We start from the raw sequence: 14,957 nt of genomic DNA, 5'->3' as shown, positions 1-14,957 counted from the left end.
CAAATTCAGTAAGCTGAGCAATTTAAATAAGATGTGAAGAGACAAGTAACTATTAGATATGCCCACTGGGAAGTCACAGCACCCCTTAGAAAGAGCAGTTGAGAGTGCAAATGTTGATTTGTTATTCTGACTCCTCCATAGGCTGTGCATTCCTTAGAAGTAAATACAGTGGTTTGGTGCCACCAGCACCCAGTACAGCGCCTGGCACCTACAGGATACTTAATAAATGCCATCAAAAGGATGCCCAAATGAATGAAAATAAGACGTAGTAGTTTATTTTGGGGGAAAAAGAAACATCCGCAAGATATTTAAAACTGCTTTTAAGATGGACCAGTGTTTTCTAAATTCAATCACTAGGTCTAAAATTATCACCATACATTTGGCTTCTCCCACCAAAGGTCCTGAGGCCAAAACAACTCAGTTCCTATGGAGAACATATAATTTGACTTCTGCAAGGATAAAGTCTCACAGATGAGAAGCATTCCTAAATTTCTGTGCTCAGAGTGACCTTTTAAGTTGCTGCTGTGATGTCATTAGTGTTATAATTTTACGCAAGATTAGGCATGTAATTATGTGTTAAATAGTTCTGCTGGCTCCTGCTTGCTGTTTAACAAAGTAGAGTGCATTAAGAGCATCCCAGATGCGTAGCTCAAGGCCACTGACACCAGAAAACTGCATCTGCATGCTCTTGCCCTGCTTCGTACGCCACTCGTCCTTGCACTGTCACCTCAAGGCCTCAGCACGGGTACCAGTGGAGAAGCCACTGCACAGAGTAGTACTCAGAACTGTTACTCTCCCGCTTAAGCTTCTAGAGACAGGAGGAGTCCCTCTAACGGATTCAACTGAAATGAAATCAGAACCTGAGAGTTTGTAACAAGTGTTTCTCACCTTGACTGCCTCAGCGATGCAGAATCCCTGAGCAGCTTTTTTCAAAATTCCAATGCCAGGGCCTCACCCCAGAAGTCCTACTGGCTTGGCTGGAGACCCAGTACTTTTGGAAATTTCCCCCAAATGATTGTAATATGTGGTCAGATTCAGGGACACTCTATTTCTGCTCTTCTTGCTCAGGATAGGTATCAGAACTTAATGTGAATGAGGAAGTACTTCAGATTTGATTATCTTGGCATCTGAGAAAACTGTTTTTCCTCTATTGAGTGCCACTGACCCACAGGAAAAAAAAAAAAATCAATAGTCTCAACGTACAAGTACAAAGCAACTTAATTGGACTTTTTTATAAAAGAATAAAATCCAGTTCATTTGCTATCAAAATAACCAAGGGGAAAAAAAGAAAAAAAACTGATATTCCTACTATGTAGTAGTATGTTCCTACTATGTGCCTTGATCCTACTTTAGGTATTTTGCATCTGTTATTTCATCAGTCCTCCAAGCAACCCAGAAAAACAAATGTTACCATTCCCATTTTTACAGCTGAGGAAACGAAGACACAGAGATGTTCAACTGACTTGTTCAAAGTCACACAGTTGGTAAGTGGTGATGCCAGGAGGCAAACAAATGCGTAGGCCTATCTGGCTTTCCTGGGACCACACTGCCTTTCTAAAGGAAAGCTTACTGGATGATAATTTAGAGAGCAATAGAAACTTTCTGCCCAAGTCAATGAAAAAAGACAGAGGGAGCAGGACAGTGAGGAGAAGGAGTAAGAGGAGGTAGGAGTGGGAAGAGGGAAGGACTCAGGGAAGTGTCAGGAAGGAGCCACAACAGCACCCAGCAACAGTGAGGCCAAAGTCATATCAACAATCACATTTCAAATGGATAATTAGATGGTGGGTCAGCCAACATAACCAGGGTGGCATTGTGTGACGTGCGTTGTGCCATTAAGGTGCATAGGTTTAGCCTTGCCCTGCATGGCTCACAGCCTGCAGGGGAGGTGGATTTGCCTATAAGCAAAGTGGAGCCTGCTTTGCTCTAACAGGGGTCAGATACCAAGAGCAGGCTACCAGTCGGATACTGGGAGCAGAACGGAGGAAGCTGTGAACCTGGGTCAAAGAAAGGCTTCATAGAAGAGGTGACCTCTGAGTCGGCCCTGGAAACAAAGGCTCTCATTCACCGGGTGGGAAAGGGAGGCAGAGAGATCCATTATTAAATCCATTATTTAAGCAAAAACTAAGTCAAGGAGGTCAAGACCCACGAGGGGTGTACTTGAGCAATGGAAAGAGGCCCTTAATAGGTTCTTGACACAGAGAAATTGTTACAGTCTCGCGGACAACCTCTTTCATCCAAGGCTGAGATGGCGTCTCTTGGGGTTGCTGGTTTTTAGAACACATTCGTCTGCAGCCTTATAGTCATGGCTCCTCAGGTTCACTGTGAGTCCCAGGTCACTTTATGATGGGATTGGATCCAGGCTGCCTCCCACTGCTGACAGCCTGTGCCACTGCTAACACAGATCTCTGGTGATGCTAGCATTCCAAATTACAAAACAGCAGAAAGTGCTTTTTTTGTCTCTTTATCACTTTCCTAATCCCAACTCAAATGAGAAGTTTCTTGTCTTATAAAGTGAACGGGGGTTGAGGTAATTATTTAAGAGTTCAGGAGGACTGCATTTGAGCTCAAGAAAACCTCCAAACAGCTTCCATTAACATATCCTGGGTGTTTCTTTGAAGCCTAGAAATTTTTTCAACTTCCACAGAATCTTTATACTGTTGTCCTTAAAGCAGCTACTCCCTTTCATTTTAATTAACAACAAACCTAGCAGGGTTGAAATAAGAGTTTATCTTTATGAAAGAAAACTGGGCTGGGGAAACTCCAAATCCACTTATTGGACCAACCTGAAGAGTCGTTAAGTCCTTTCCAACAAGCTTTAGACAACTAATTAAAATGAATACATCTTTCGTCTCCCCTTCTCCATATCCTCTTAAAACAACAGAGCAGGGGTGCCTGGGTGGCTCAGTGGGTTAAGCCTCTGCCTTCGGCTCAGGTCATGGTCTCAGGGCCCTAGAATCGAGCCCCGCAACAGGCTCTCTGCTCAGCAGGGAGCCTGCTTCCCTTCCTCTCTCTCTCTGTCTGCCTCTCTGCCTACTTGTGATCTCTGTCAAATAACTAAATAAAATCTTTAAAAAAAAAAAAAAACAGAGCAAAGATGCCATGCTAGAATAATGACACATTGTGTGAAATTATCCTAAGTATATTAAAATCATTGCAGCTTCTTTCCCTTGGAATGATTTCAAAGCATTTATAATATGTATGGTGTGTCTATGAAATGCTGGTTAATAACCAGTAGCAAGGCAGGACCTCAGTAATTTATTGCTTTACTTTAACTCAAGAGTGTGTCACTTTTCTGTCTACTCCACATCCCTAGTCCTTCAGGAGCGACCAAGGTGAGCAGAAGATTCCACCAGTGTCAATGTTGAAAGGACTTCCTTGAAGTTTAAGCCAATCCTCATTCTTATGGAGTAGATCGTTCAACTTAGATTCAAATCACTCTATTTCCTGAAGGCTAACTGGCTTTAATAATGGGTTTAATCTCTTATCTTCTTTGCTACGTTGTAAAATCTTCAAAAAGGAACATAACTAACTTAAAATATCTCAGATCCAAGTCATTTACGGAGCTAGCAGATTCGACCTCTAAGTCCTTCTAAAACTGGTAAGAGCATCCATTTAGGTATATCCTTTAATTCTTACCATTTATCCTAGGAGACAGGAGATGGGAAGATGAATTCTTGCATCCATATGGGTTACCAAGCCCCTGCTACCTCCATGGCCTCTGTTCCTTCTATCACCAATGTTGACCTCAGGGTTGCAGAAGGAGATCTGCTCCTAAAGCTAGTCCCAGAAAGGCAGTACACAATGCCTTGAATATGCCTAGATTCATTCTACCATTACTGAATCACAAAATGTTGGAGCTGAGAGCAATCCTAAAGGTTCTCTGTTTCCAACTTTCTAAGTTATGATTAAAAGCAACCAGGCTCTAGCAAAGTTAAGTGACTTTCTTAAGGCCACACAGCTAGGTAGTGACAAAATCAGGTCTCTAGCCAACCACTAACTCTAAGTCCATTGTCCTGAGCCCTTGGTGTTCAGAGATTTCTGCAGACCTTCAACATCAGCATCACCCGAGAGCTGTTAGAAATGCAGAAACTCAGGTACCATCCCAGACTTCACTGAATCAGAATCCACATTGCTATAAGATTCCCCCAGGCAATTCATATGCATATTACAGTTTGAGAATCACTGGACTAAGACATAATATGTCTTTCTACAGAGAGCATGAAAATTGGAGGCAGGCAGACATTGGTTTTGGAGCATGGCTTCACTTTTCTAAATCTGAGCAAATATCTCAATCTCCTGGAAACATCATTTGTAATCTGGAAATAATAGCACCATCCACCTTGCAGCTTTCATAATATAAGCACAACATAAATATATGCATATATATCTCATTATATATGCATAAATAATATATGCAAAATGCCTGACATGTAGTAGCTAATATATAATATAAAAGTTAATATTTCCAGTCTCATGCTTCCCATTAATACAGTGTTCAATCAAAAGGAAAGCCACAAGTGATTGTACATCATGAAGAAATCACTTTCCTTCCTTCCTTTGGTCTATTAGCTCAATCCTATTTTAACTTTCAGATGCGATTATGATTTCTATGATACTATGTTTCATGTTTCTAAATCTCTAGAAAATGATTATTATGTTGAAAATCAATAACAATATCTAACTACTTTTAGTGTCAGGTTTGGAGATGAAAAACTTAACCCACAAGCCAAATCCTAACCAAGAGAACACGACTTTCCCCTAACAGCCTGATTCTAAACCCTAAAATCTAGGCTCCAGGAGCCAGAGAGTATCTGCTTCTGCTTCTGCTTCTGTGACTTCCACAGAGACTCAGCCGCCATGGAACAAATCCACAGCTTCGGCAAGAGCAGAGCATAGACCTGTCAGCATCAAGGAAAACAGTTTGAATAGGAAAGGAGAAATAGAATTTTAGTAACTACATCTGAACCAAAATTTTGGAAAAATACAGTGTACCACAGTGTGAAACCCTTCCAAAACTGGATTTGTGGGGAAGGAATGTGATGCTAAACACATGTCCCCCAACTGTGGCGGCTCTCAACCCTAGCCATGCATCTGGAACACTGAAAAGAAATTTGAAAAATAAATAAAAATTTAAAAAGAAGAAGAAAGAGGAACCTTTTGAAAAGAAAAGAAGAATGAGGAACCTTTTGAAAAATTGAATGCACATTCCTGAGGAAGGGACTGGGCTTCCATGTTTTTAAAGGATTCCCAGTTGATTTTAATGTGCACCCAGGGTTGAACAACAGAAACCTGGCCTGATTTAAGAGTCAGTCCACTGAAGCTATTGGTTGCTGTTGACACAAAGTCCCCAAACTTAAGATAATATGTTTAACCTCAGCGTGTTCCCTTTCTAGGTCTTTCCGCCATTCCTCCAGGACTTCCACCATAAGGAAAGAAGCCCCTGGACCAACATCCTCTAAGATGTTTATATGGACCAGTGGCCGGAGCTCTTCATCTTACAGACATGATGAGAAAAGGTAAACCACGGGGGTTTGGGTGGCTTTTCAGAATCATTTAACCTGACTACTCAGACAGCATGCCAGTACGAAAGCCTGAGGCAACGGAACGTTATGTTTTACAAGTGTTAATGTGGGGTGGGCTGTACACCGAGGGAGTTGGCTTTTGGACACTTTGGCCTTCCCCAGAACCTAGCACACTCTGCAGTTTTGCAAAGGCTGTTCCTTGTCAGAAATGCCCTTCAACCATGCACATCCATACCCACTCATCACTTGACTAGCTCCAGCTCTGCTTTCAAATATCCATTCCATCACAGCCTCCCACCATTGTCTTGACCAGCACAGACTTTGTGGTTTACTCTCCATTGAATTTCCAGCCCCACCACTGTACCCACACACAGTAAATGCTCAGTAAATACTGAACCAAAATGATGAAAACTGCATTTCAAGGACATACAGCAGGGAAAGAAAGCCAAAATTATGCAAGGATGAAAAGAAGATGGACAAGTCCGTGGAGCCCTCAAAGTCCTTAGAAAAGCTTGGGGTAAGGGAGGAATGGAGGAATGAGAAGAAAGATTGAAAGGCAATGGCCAATGTTCATAAAAGACAAATTGACGATTACACAGTCCCACCCCCCTACCTGGGTTTAGGGAATAAATGCATTCATAAAATTCTCTGACCATTTTTAAATATTCATTTTCTCTCCATTTGTTTCATTCTGCTTCTCTCTTTTCTCATTGTCCCTACACTCTTACTTGCATTTGGTGAAGTTTAAAACACCACTGTCTATACCAGCACATTGCAACTTAAGCAAGGCTCCCCTGCCTGCAGATCAGATGGAAACCAGGCTTGATAAATGGTCCTGGGCACAAGGAAGGACCTGAGGGAGGTTTACCAGTTTTCAGAACTGGTACTTTTATTTTTCCTTTTAAAGTCCATATTAGGGGCGCCTGGGTGGCTCAGTGGATTAAGCCGCTGCCTTCGGCTCAGGTCATGGTCTCGGGGTCCTGGGATCAAGCCCCGCATTGGGCTCTCTGCTCGGCAGGGAGCCTGCTTCCTCCTCTCTCTCTGCCTGCCTCTCTGCCTGCTTGTGATCTCTCTCTGTCAAATAAATAAATAAAATCTTAAAGTCCATATCACCCTACAGAGGAAGCCCTTTGAAAATTTCTGAAAGCAAAATTATTCTCCACAATAACTATGTATTACAGCAAAAAGTTTAGAAGCAACTTTAGTATTCATAATAGAAAATCTGTTAAATAAATCATGGAATGTAATATATCACTTAAAAATGATTTGACATAATAGTAACTAAAAACTCAAGTTGAAAAATTATGTACAAACTATGATTGCAGTCACACACACACACACACACACATATATACACACACACATATATATATATGAGATATATATGAAAAAGCCTGGAAGGAAAAACATGCTTATCACTTCTCCATTTTCCAAATTCTTCATAAATGTGTTATACTATCTTAATTATGGGAAAAATAATGATATGGTATTTTAGTAAAATTACAGACCAGAAGGCAACTAGCATTTGAACAAAGTCTTAATGCTCATCACAACACAAGTTGTGTTTTCAATTTCAATTTTCAATTTCAATTTTCAACTGAAAATTCCCTATCTTTGTTCATCCCAAGTTTTCCACATGGTTTTTCTCAATGCTTACTCAATTTATTTTTCATTTGCTTTCAAGCCAAGTAAGTGAATCCTCTTTCAGCAAGATCTTACTATAAGACTAAAACTTGGTATTGTCATTTGAAAATTCCATATTTTGCATGTAATCTCATTTCCCAAGTAAAAGAAAAAAACTCACTGACAGTGATGGTGAAAAATGGCAGAGATTTTGTTGCCCTGTAGCAATATTGTGACTTTCAATGCTTAGCCTGTCTGAAGTTTTGAAGGCTTCATCAGAGCTGATGAGTGTGATTTATTTCACCTTCTATTTATTCTCACTGAATAATTTAATTAAGTATATTTTGAGATACATGTAACTTTTATGAAAAGATTAACACCTAAGAGGCAATTATATTTTACATAAAGTACTCTCTTAATTTATATTTTGAGATACATATAACTTACAAAAAGATTAACACCTAAGAAGCAATTATATTTTATGTAAATTGCTCTCTTAATTTATAAGGTAGATATTATTGTGTCCATTTTACAGATCGGGAAGCTGAGGCTCGGAGATTTTATAAACTTCCCAGGGTCCAGCAACTAGCCAGTGATGGAATCAGAATTTGAACTCAAGGTCCGATTCTCTCCATAGTTTCCATAGGTTCTTTCAAACATGAGACACTTAGAGCAATAGTCAAGGGCCAAGCCTGCAGGGGAGAGATTGTGTTAAATTACAGCTGAAAATTGCATATCAACAGAGATAGTAAACATGTGGATATGATATATTGGCAATGTTTGTGGAGTTAAAGAGAACCAATAATTAGCTTCATATTCTACACCATTAATATTATATGAACTCTTAAATTACTATTTTTTTTATTTTCAAATACGATTTCAACAACTATGAGACTTAAAATAATTAAAATATCGACTATAAGAAATAATTTCAGCAAGCTTTATTTACAGAGTAGAAAGGCCTTTGAAATCAATCTGCATGGTTTTAGCCTTGAAAGTCCAAGACAAATGGAAAAACAGCCAATGAATACAGCAACTGAATCTGCCACTAAGCCAGTTCCTTAGTTTGATGGTTCATCCATCTGTACCTCTCCCTTGACCATACCTTCATCTTCACTGCCTAATTCATAGACTCTTGTAGGACAGAACTCAGATTTTGAAAGTGATTAAGATGCTCTTAGTAGCAGTAATCATGGTGATAATGAAGGTGATGATGCCTGATAATGAGTCTAGATAATTAAGGTCCTCAAGTTAATTATTTGGAAATAAATTGACTAGGTTCTCTGGCAGCACTGCCCAGAACTGCTAGTAATTATTCCACCTTCACTTTCTTAGTGTGCAAACCTGGCCTCTGTGTATCTGGCTTTTCCAGCTGTGCTCCTACAGCAATCCCAGAGACCGGGCAGCCAAAAATCCCCAGCTTCCCTCCACACCACCTCTTCTTGAGACCACAGCCAAACTTGTCAAGATCTTGTCTTCCCTGGGATTTCTCAAAAGATAGAATATCAGGAAGTAGCTTACAGACAGGCAGAGGAAACATGTTGGAAGGAAAAGTCCACCAGAAATTCTGAAACCAAATATCTTATGGCTCAAGGGAAGTTGAAATCAATTTTGCACTTTTTTCATCCGTCGAATTCAACAGCAGTACTTGTTCTGATCATCTGCTATATATATGCACAAAACACTGATTTCTATCCTTATCCTCCATTCCACACACGAGCAGTATGAAGGAATACTTTTTCATCTCTGAACAAACTTGTAAGGTGAGCTTAGTTTAATCCCTAAATTGCAGGCAGCAAAATAAAACAGCATCACCAGTAACTAATTCAGAATTTAAAGAAGAGAGAATTTATCGGCTAAGGACATTACAGCCGAGTTTTTATCAAATATTCTTTGGATGGTTTCTATTAATAGTGACCTGATATAAAGGAATTTTTATCATGTTAACACACAAAGGATGATGATACAATATGCATCTGAATACCCTTCATTAAAGTTAAAAAAATTAAACAATCAGAATTTTTTAAGCCCTTGAGGATACTTCCCTAACAGCACCCTTCTCCCTGTCCCAGCCCCTATCCAGAGATAACCACCTTCCTGAATTTTCTGTTTATCATTCTCTTGCTTTTTCTTCATGCGTTTATCACATTTGAATCTTCAAGCAATATATTGTTTATTTCTGAATGTTTGGCTTATGGATTATTCTGCTCCTGACTTTTTTCAGCAAACATTATGTTTCTATGATCTGTCAGCGCTGATGTGAGTAGCTATAGCTCCTTTTCTCTGCTGTGCAGTATGCGATTATATAAATATAGTACCATTTATTCATCCAGTGTATTGCTAATAGACATTTGCATCACTTCTAGTTCTTTTTGCACCAACAATGCTGCTAGAATCCCTCTTGTCCGAATCTCCTTGTGTACTTTGTACAAATATTTCTTAGGATATGTACCTAATTTAGAAATATTTGATTCAAAAGTCTGCATAGCTTCCACTCTACCAGTTAATGCCATTGCTTCCCAAAGCAGCCGTTAATGTGATTTCATAGTTCTACAACCTCACCTAGGGTTTTCAGATTTTTAATTTTCATTCATTGAGGGGGCACTGTGCTTTCAACTTCCATTTCTCAGATGAGGAGAAGTGAGTTGGGGTAAATCAGAGTAGGAGACAAACCATGAGAGACTATGGACTCTGCGAAACAAACTGAGGGTTTTGAAGGGGAGGTAGATGGGGGATTGGGTGAGCCTGGTGGTGGGTATTGTGGAGGGCTCGTATCGCGTGGAGCACTGGGTGTGGTGCATAAACAGTGAATTTTGAAACACTGAAAAAAAATTTAATTTAATTTTTAAAAAAAAGACAGCCTATTTCCCTTCTTTCCTGTGAAGTGCCTGTTGAGATATGTAGTCACTTTTTCTACTGGATATTTTTGGCTTTTTCTTACTGATTTGTAGGAATTCTTTGTAAAAATTTATATTTATATTAACCCTTTGTCTGCTTATTGTGCACAAATAGCTTCTCCCAGTTTGATACTTGCTTTCACTTTCTTTATGATGCCTTTTCATAAACATATTTTCTTATTTTAATGTGTTCTAAGTTAGCAATTTTTGAACATTTTGAAATCACTTCCTACTCCAAGTTCACAGTCCCTTTAACATTTTGTAGGTTTGCCTTTCAATATTAGATCTTTAATCACCTGAAGTTGATTTTGGGAAGTGGGCATCCAATTCTTTTTTCCTCTGTGGGTAACCAATTGGCCCAGCACCTTTTATTAGAAGAGATATCCTTTCCCCAGTCGTCTCAAAAGCACACATGTATTATATATGAGGTTTCCACATATACATGGATATGCTTCTGAATATCCACTTTGTTTCACTGGTCAACTTTGCCTACCTCAGACAGACACCACACTTGAGTTTACAAACTTTATCATTGTAATAACCTTGCCACCTGATAGAACAAGTCACCCACCTGGTCATTTGTATTCAGGAGTGTATTTGCTATCCTTAGATGTTTGTACTTCTATATAAATCTTAGAGCTAGCTTGTCAAGTTACACCTACCCTGCTTGAAATTTTTATTGAATTTCTTGAAATTTTACTGGAATTTTATGAAATCTGTTAATCATCTTATGGAAAATTTGCATCTTTATGTATCAAGTCTTTCTCTGAATATAATTAGTCTCTACATTGATTTGTCTTCCCCAATGTCTCCCAATAAAGTTTTATAATTTCTCTAAAAAGAATTTGTACATATTTCATTAGATTTATTCCTAAGTACTTCTAAGTACCAATTTTTTAATGTTCAAATTGTATTTTCTACTTTTACAGGCACATGGAAAGGGAAATGATGTATCAACTTTCATTTCAACTATGCTAATTTTTTAAATAATTTTAACAATTTATCTATATACTTTTGTATTTTCTTCATAGTCATATCATTAGTGAATAATATATTTTTCTTTCTTTTTTATCAGTAAATAAACCATTTATTCATTTTTCTTACCATATTATGCTATGCCATATATTAAATAAAACAGATAATAGTGTAACATCTTTGCTTCATTCCTGTTCATAAAGAGGGTCCTTTAAACATTTCACCATTAAGTATCAGGTTTACTATAGTTATTTCCCCTATATTATACATCACATTAAGAATGTTCCTAACTATTTTTTAATTCACTAAGAGTTTTCATCAAGAATGGATGTTAAGTATTATCAAATATGTTTCTCTTCATATGATGGTAACCCTTTAATATATTTATATAATATAAAACATTAATAGATACTCAAATGATGACCAACATTATATTCCTGGGATAGCCCCAAATTGATCATGTTGTGTTTTCACTTTTATGTATTGCTAGATTTAGTAAGCCAACTTGTTTTTTAAATTTTTGCATTTATGTTTATGAATGAAATTGGTCCATAATTCTCCTTTTTGTGTTGTCTGATTTGCTTTTGGGATCAAAATTTGCTAACCTCATAAATAGGTTGGATAGCGTTCCAACTTTTTCTATACTCTGGAATGATTTGTATAATACGGGTAGAACTCACCTATAAAATATCAGAACCTGTACTTCCATTATAAGGATATTTTAAATTTATTATTCTATTTTTTAATATTTTTAGAACTGTTTAGATTTTCTACTTATTTCTGAATCAGTTTCAGTAAGTTATATATTTGTAAGAATATATATGTATTTCAATATTCAAAATACAATAAATTATGTATTTCAGAGTTTTCAAATGTCTTGATATAAAGTTGCTTTAAATATCTTCCATTATTTTTCTAATCCATGCTGTATATTTGTTTTTTTAATTATTAATATCTGTTTGGCCCTTCTCTATTACATTCTTGATCAGTCTTGTCAGAGATTTTTTTCATTAGTCTTTTCAAAAAATTAATTTTGAGTTCATTGTTGCTTTAATATAACTCATCTTCTATTATTTATTATTTCCCTCCTATGTTTTCTTTTACTATATTCTCTGAATCTTTTTATAACTCCCTAAGTCAGATGCCTAGCATATTAACTTTCAGGCCTCTTTATTATCTAATATAAGCATTTAATATTATGCATGTCTAACTAGGTACTGCTTTAGTCACCTCCCATTGGTCACTTTATAGTGTTTTTATTATCATTTAACCCTAAATAGATCCTAATTTATCATGTTTTAGTCTATGACCCATGAGTTCTTTGGAACTTGATTTTTATTCCCATATATAGAGCTATTCTAGTTATTTTTTGTTACTTATTTTTATAACATTATTGCACTAGAGCCAAATAATGTGGTCAATATAAAGGCAATACTTCTCAAAGGTGCTTTAGGTTATAAGGATACCCTAACTTACCTAATGATTCACACAATTTTCCCTTTCCATCTATATTTTTCACTGAGGACTTCAAATATGCTAAGAGATCAGGTAAAAAATAAATAAGAATTAAAAATTAAGATATCACTGGGAAATTGTGTGACCTGATAAGTTGGAGGCAGAACTGAAAAGCAATAACTCTTTCTTTTGTTTCCATAATTTTGATTCATCTTTTGTCTATTATTCATAAAGTAATCTTATAAGACTTCCTGGGAAGTCCTGTTGATTAGTAAGTTCACAATAACGTCAGGTTCATGGACAAAACCTATCATATTAATTATTATATTAAATGTGACTGTCATTTGTTCCCAAACTCAAAGCATATTTCCCCTAATGGAATGTATACTTTAAAAGATTGGAAACAGAATAATAATTCAATTAATCAAAATGGACTGCATAAAAATACATCTCCTAGCTCAAGGGAAAAACATGAAACCTGGAACTAAATAGAAAAAGATACACATATGAAGAAGCCATCTCAAAAACATGGAAGATTTTGGTGGACAAAAGGCAGAACAATGGCTCTTTTAATCAATGCCACTCCCAGCTCTGGCATGTGAGATAGCTGGTTTAGTGTTCCTTGAGCAGAAATATATAGCAACTCTGCTCATTTCAGTTCAACTGGCATCAGGAATCCACTGCCCCACACACTCACCCCCATAGGATCTAACAGAAGACTCTATTCCTTGAAGTCTGGAAATGAGAGCTTGCACTGTTTGGAAAGCTTGAAGTTTTTCTGGAAAGAATATTACATTTGTTGGTGGTAGAGTCCAATGGGCACTGATAGGAAAAAAAGCCAGGAGCCTGTTCTAGCCATGGCTTTCTGATTTATTTCGTTTCAATTGGCCATTTAGCCTCCTTATGCTGGCTACCTCACAAACTAAGCATGTTGTAACCATTTCTAGCCCACATAAAAGGAACATAGTCTGTGACCCTAATAAATGCAAGAGACTGAGACTACAATGATGAATATGGTCTGGCTCTAACTCCTAATCAACTCAGTATTCATTAAGCCAAAAAGACAGAAATACAAATATTCGGTATGTTAAGTATTATGTATGAGTTTCTGAAGCGTCTCCCCCAAATAACTTCAGATATACAGAATTCTTTACTTTTATTCACATCATCCCTACTTCTCTTTTCCACACCCACCAGGCCTTCTCACCCCTCTCACAGCTCTGGACCTATCTTCCTTCCCTCTCTGTGTTCTAGCACTTTTGCTGTCTTTTGTTTCTCTGATGAAAGAGTCTCATTAAAACCCACAGTGTTACTTATTCTGGACACAAATGGTGCTTAGATCTAAATTTTCATCTCCTCCGCCACTCCTTTTTTTCCATTCCTCTTATCAAACACCTGAAACACAGGAAGAGTTTCAGAATCAGCCTCTACCTCCAGACATAAACTTTTTTTTAACGACCAGACACATTAACATGAGTGATCTTTCTAAAATACAAATGTAATTATATCATTTCATTCCTTACATTCTTTTAATGGTTCTTCTAACTTAGAAGACACACAAGATCCTTTTATCTCTGGCCCCCTGCATATCTGACCACCTTGCGGCCTGCCTCCCCCACTCACCAGATCCTAGAATCCAACCAAACTCAACTACTCCTAACCTCTCACATTCTGCCTGGATACTCTCTCTTTCTCAATTGTTTGCTCATCAAACCCTCACTTCAGTCTATTATAGGACCTTTAATCATTACTGTTGAAATCAAGTTACAGCCTTCCTTCATTGGCACACTTCTACACCACTGTCCTGATTATAAAGCATAGCCCTGGGACAGTTTACTATCACTCGTCTGCTGAATGCCCAGTTCAAGGAATACCCAACACAGTGATAGACAATTTGCCTGAAGCCACTCTACCAAAAAATAAAATAAAAAAATAAAAATGGAAATTGCCCATCAATTATTTCCATGAATTTCTCAAATTTAGCTATGTGCCAGAAACTCAATATGATCATTGTAACCCTACATAGTTCTATGGGTTAGCAGGTTGCCAGATTGTGCATTATGCATAGTTCAACTTCAACTTTCTCCCAGCAGAGAATCCCACCATTCCTACCCAGATCCCTCCTGTTGCAATAGCAGAAACAGAGCAGAGACGAATTAAACATTTTGTAAAGTGATGTTACAAGGACAAAAAAAAAAAAAAAAAAACTGTTTCAAATGAAACTTCACAGAATCTTCAAAAAGCTGTTAAAATTCTTGCCCAAAATTAATTACCATAACCTTATGAATTGTTCAAAGAAACAGTGGTTAATTGATAAAGTTGACAAATCTATCAAATTAGTCAGTATGAAATTTGCCATAAGAATCTCAATGATGTTAAAAGATTAGGAAAACAGGGGCGCCTGGGTGGCTCAGTGGGTTGAAGCCTCTGCCTTAGGCTCAGGTCATGATCTCAGGGTCCTGGGATTGAGCCCTGCATCTGGCTC

General features: G+C 37.6%; 1 protein-coding gene across 1 annotated transcript in view; it reads left to right on the top strand.

The window, feature by feature from the left end:
- Positions 1-5,391: 5,391 nt before the first annotated feature.
- The window catches only part of LOC111152292 (potassium calcium-activated channel subfamily M regulatory beta subunit 2), a 32,065-nt gene continuing 22,499 nt past the window's right edge, over positions 5,392-14,957 (top strand). Inside the window, exon 1 of the mRNA XM_022510772.1 lies at positions 5,392-5,516. Coding sequence (XP_022366480.1) covers positions 5,461-5,516 — 56 coding nt within the window. The 5' untranslated portion in view covers positions 5,392-5,460. The remainder of the gene's footprint in view (positions 5,517-14,957) is intronic.

Source organism: Enhydra lutris, unplaced genomic scaffold, assembly GCF_002288905.1.
Source record: "Enhydra lutris kenyoni isolate GAN:26980312 unplaced genomic scaffold, ASM228890v2 scaffoldscaffold2, whole genome shotgun sequence".
Lineage (NCBI taxonomy): Eukaryota > Metazoa > Chordata > Mammalia > Carnivora > Mustelidae > Enhydra > Enhydra lutris.
Note: the sequence above shows the minus strand (reverse complement) of the source record. Positions and strands in the feature narration are given on the sequence as shown.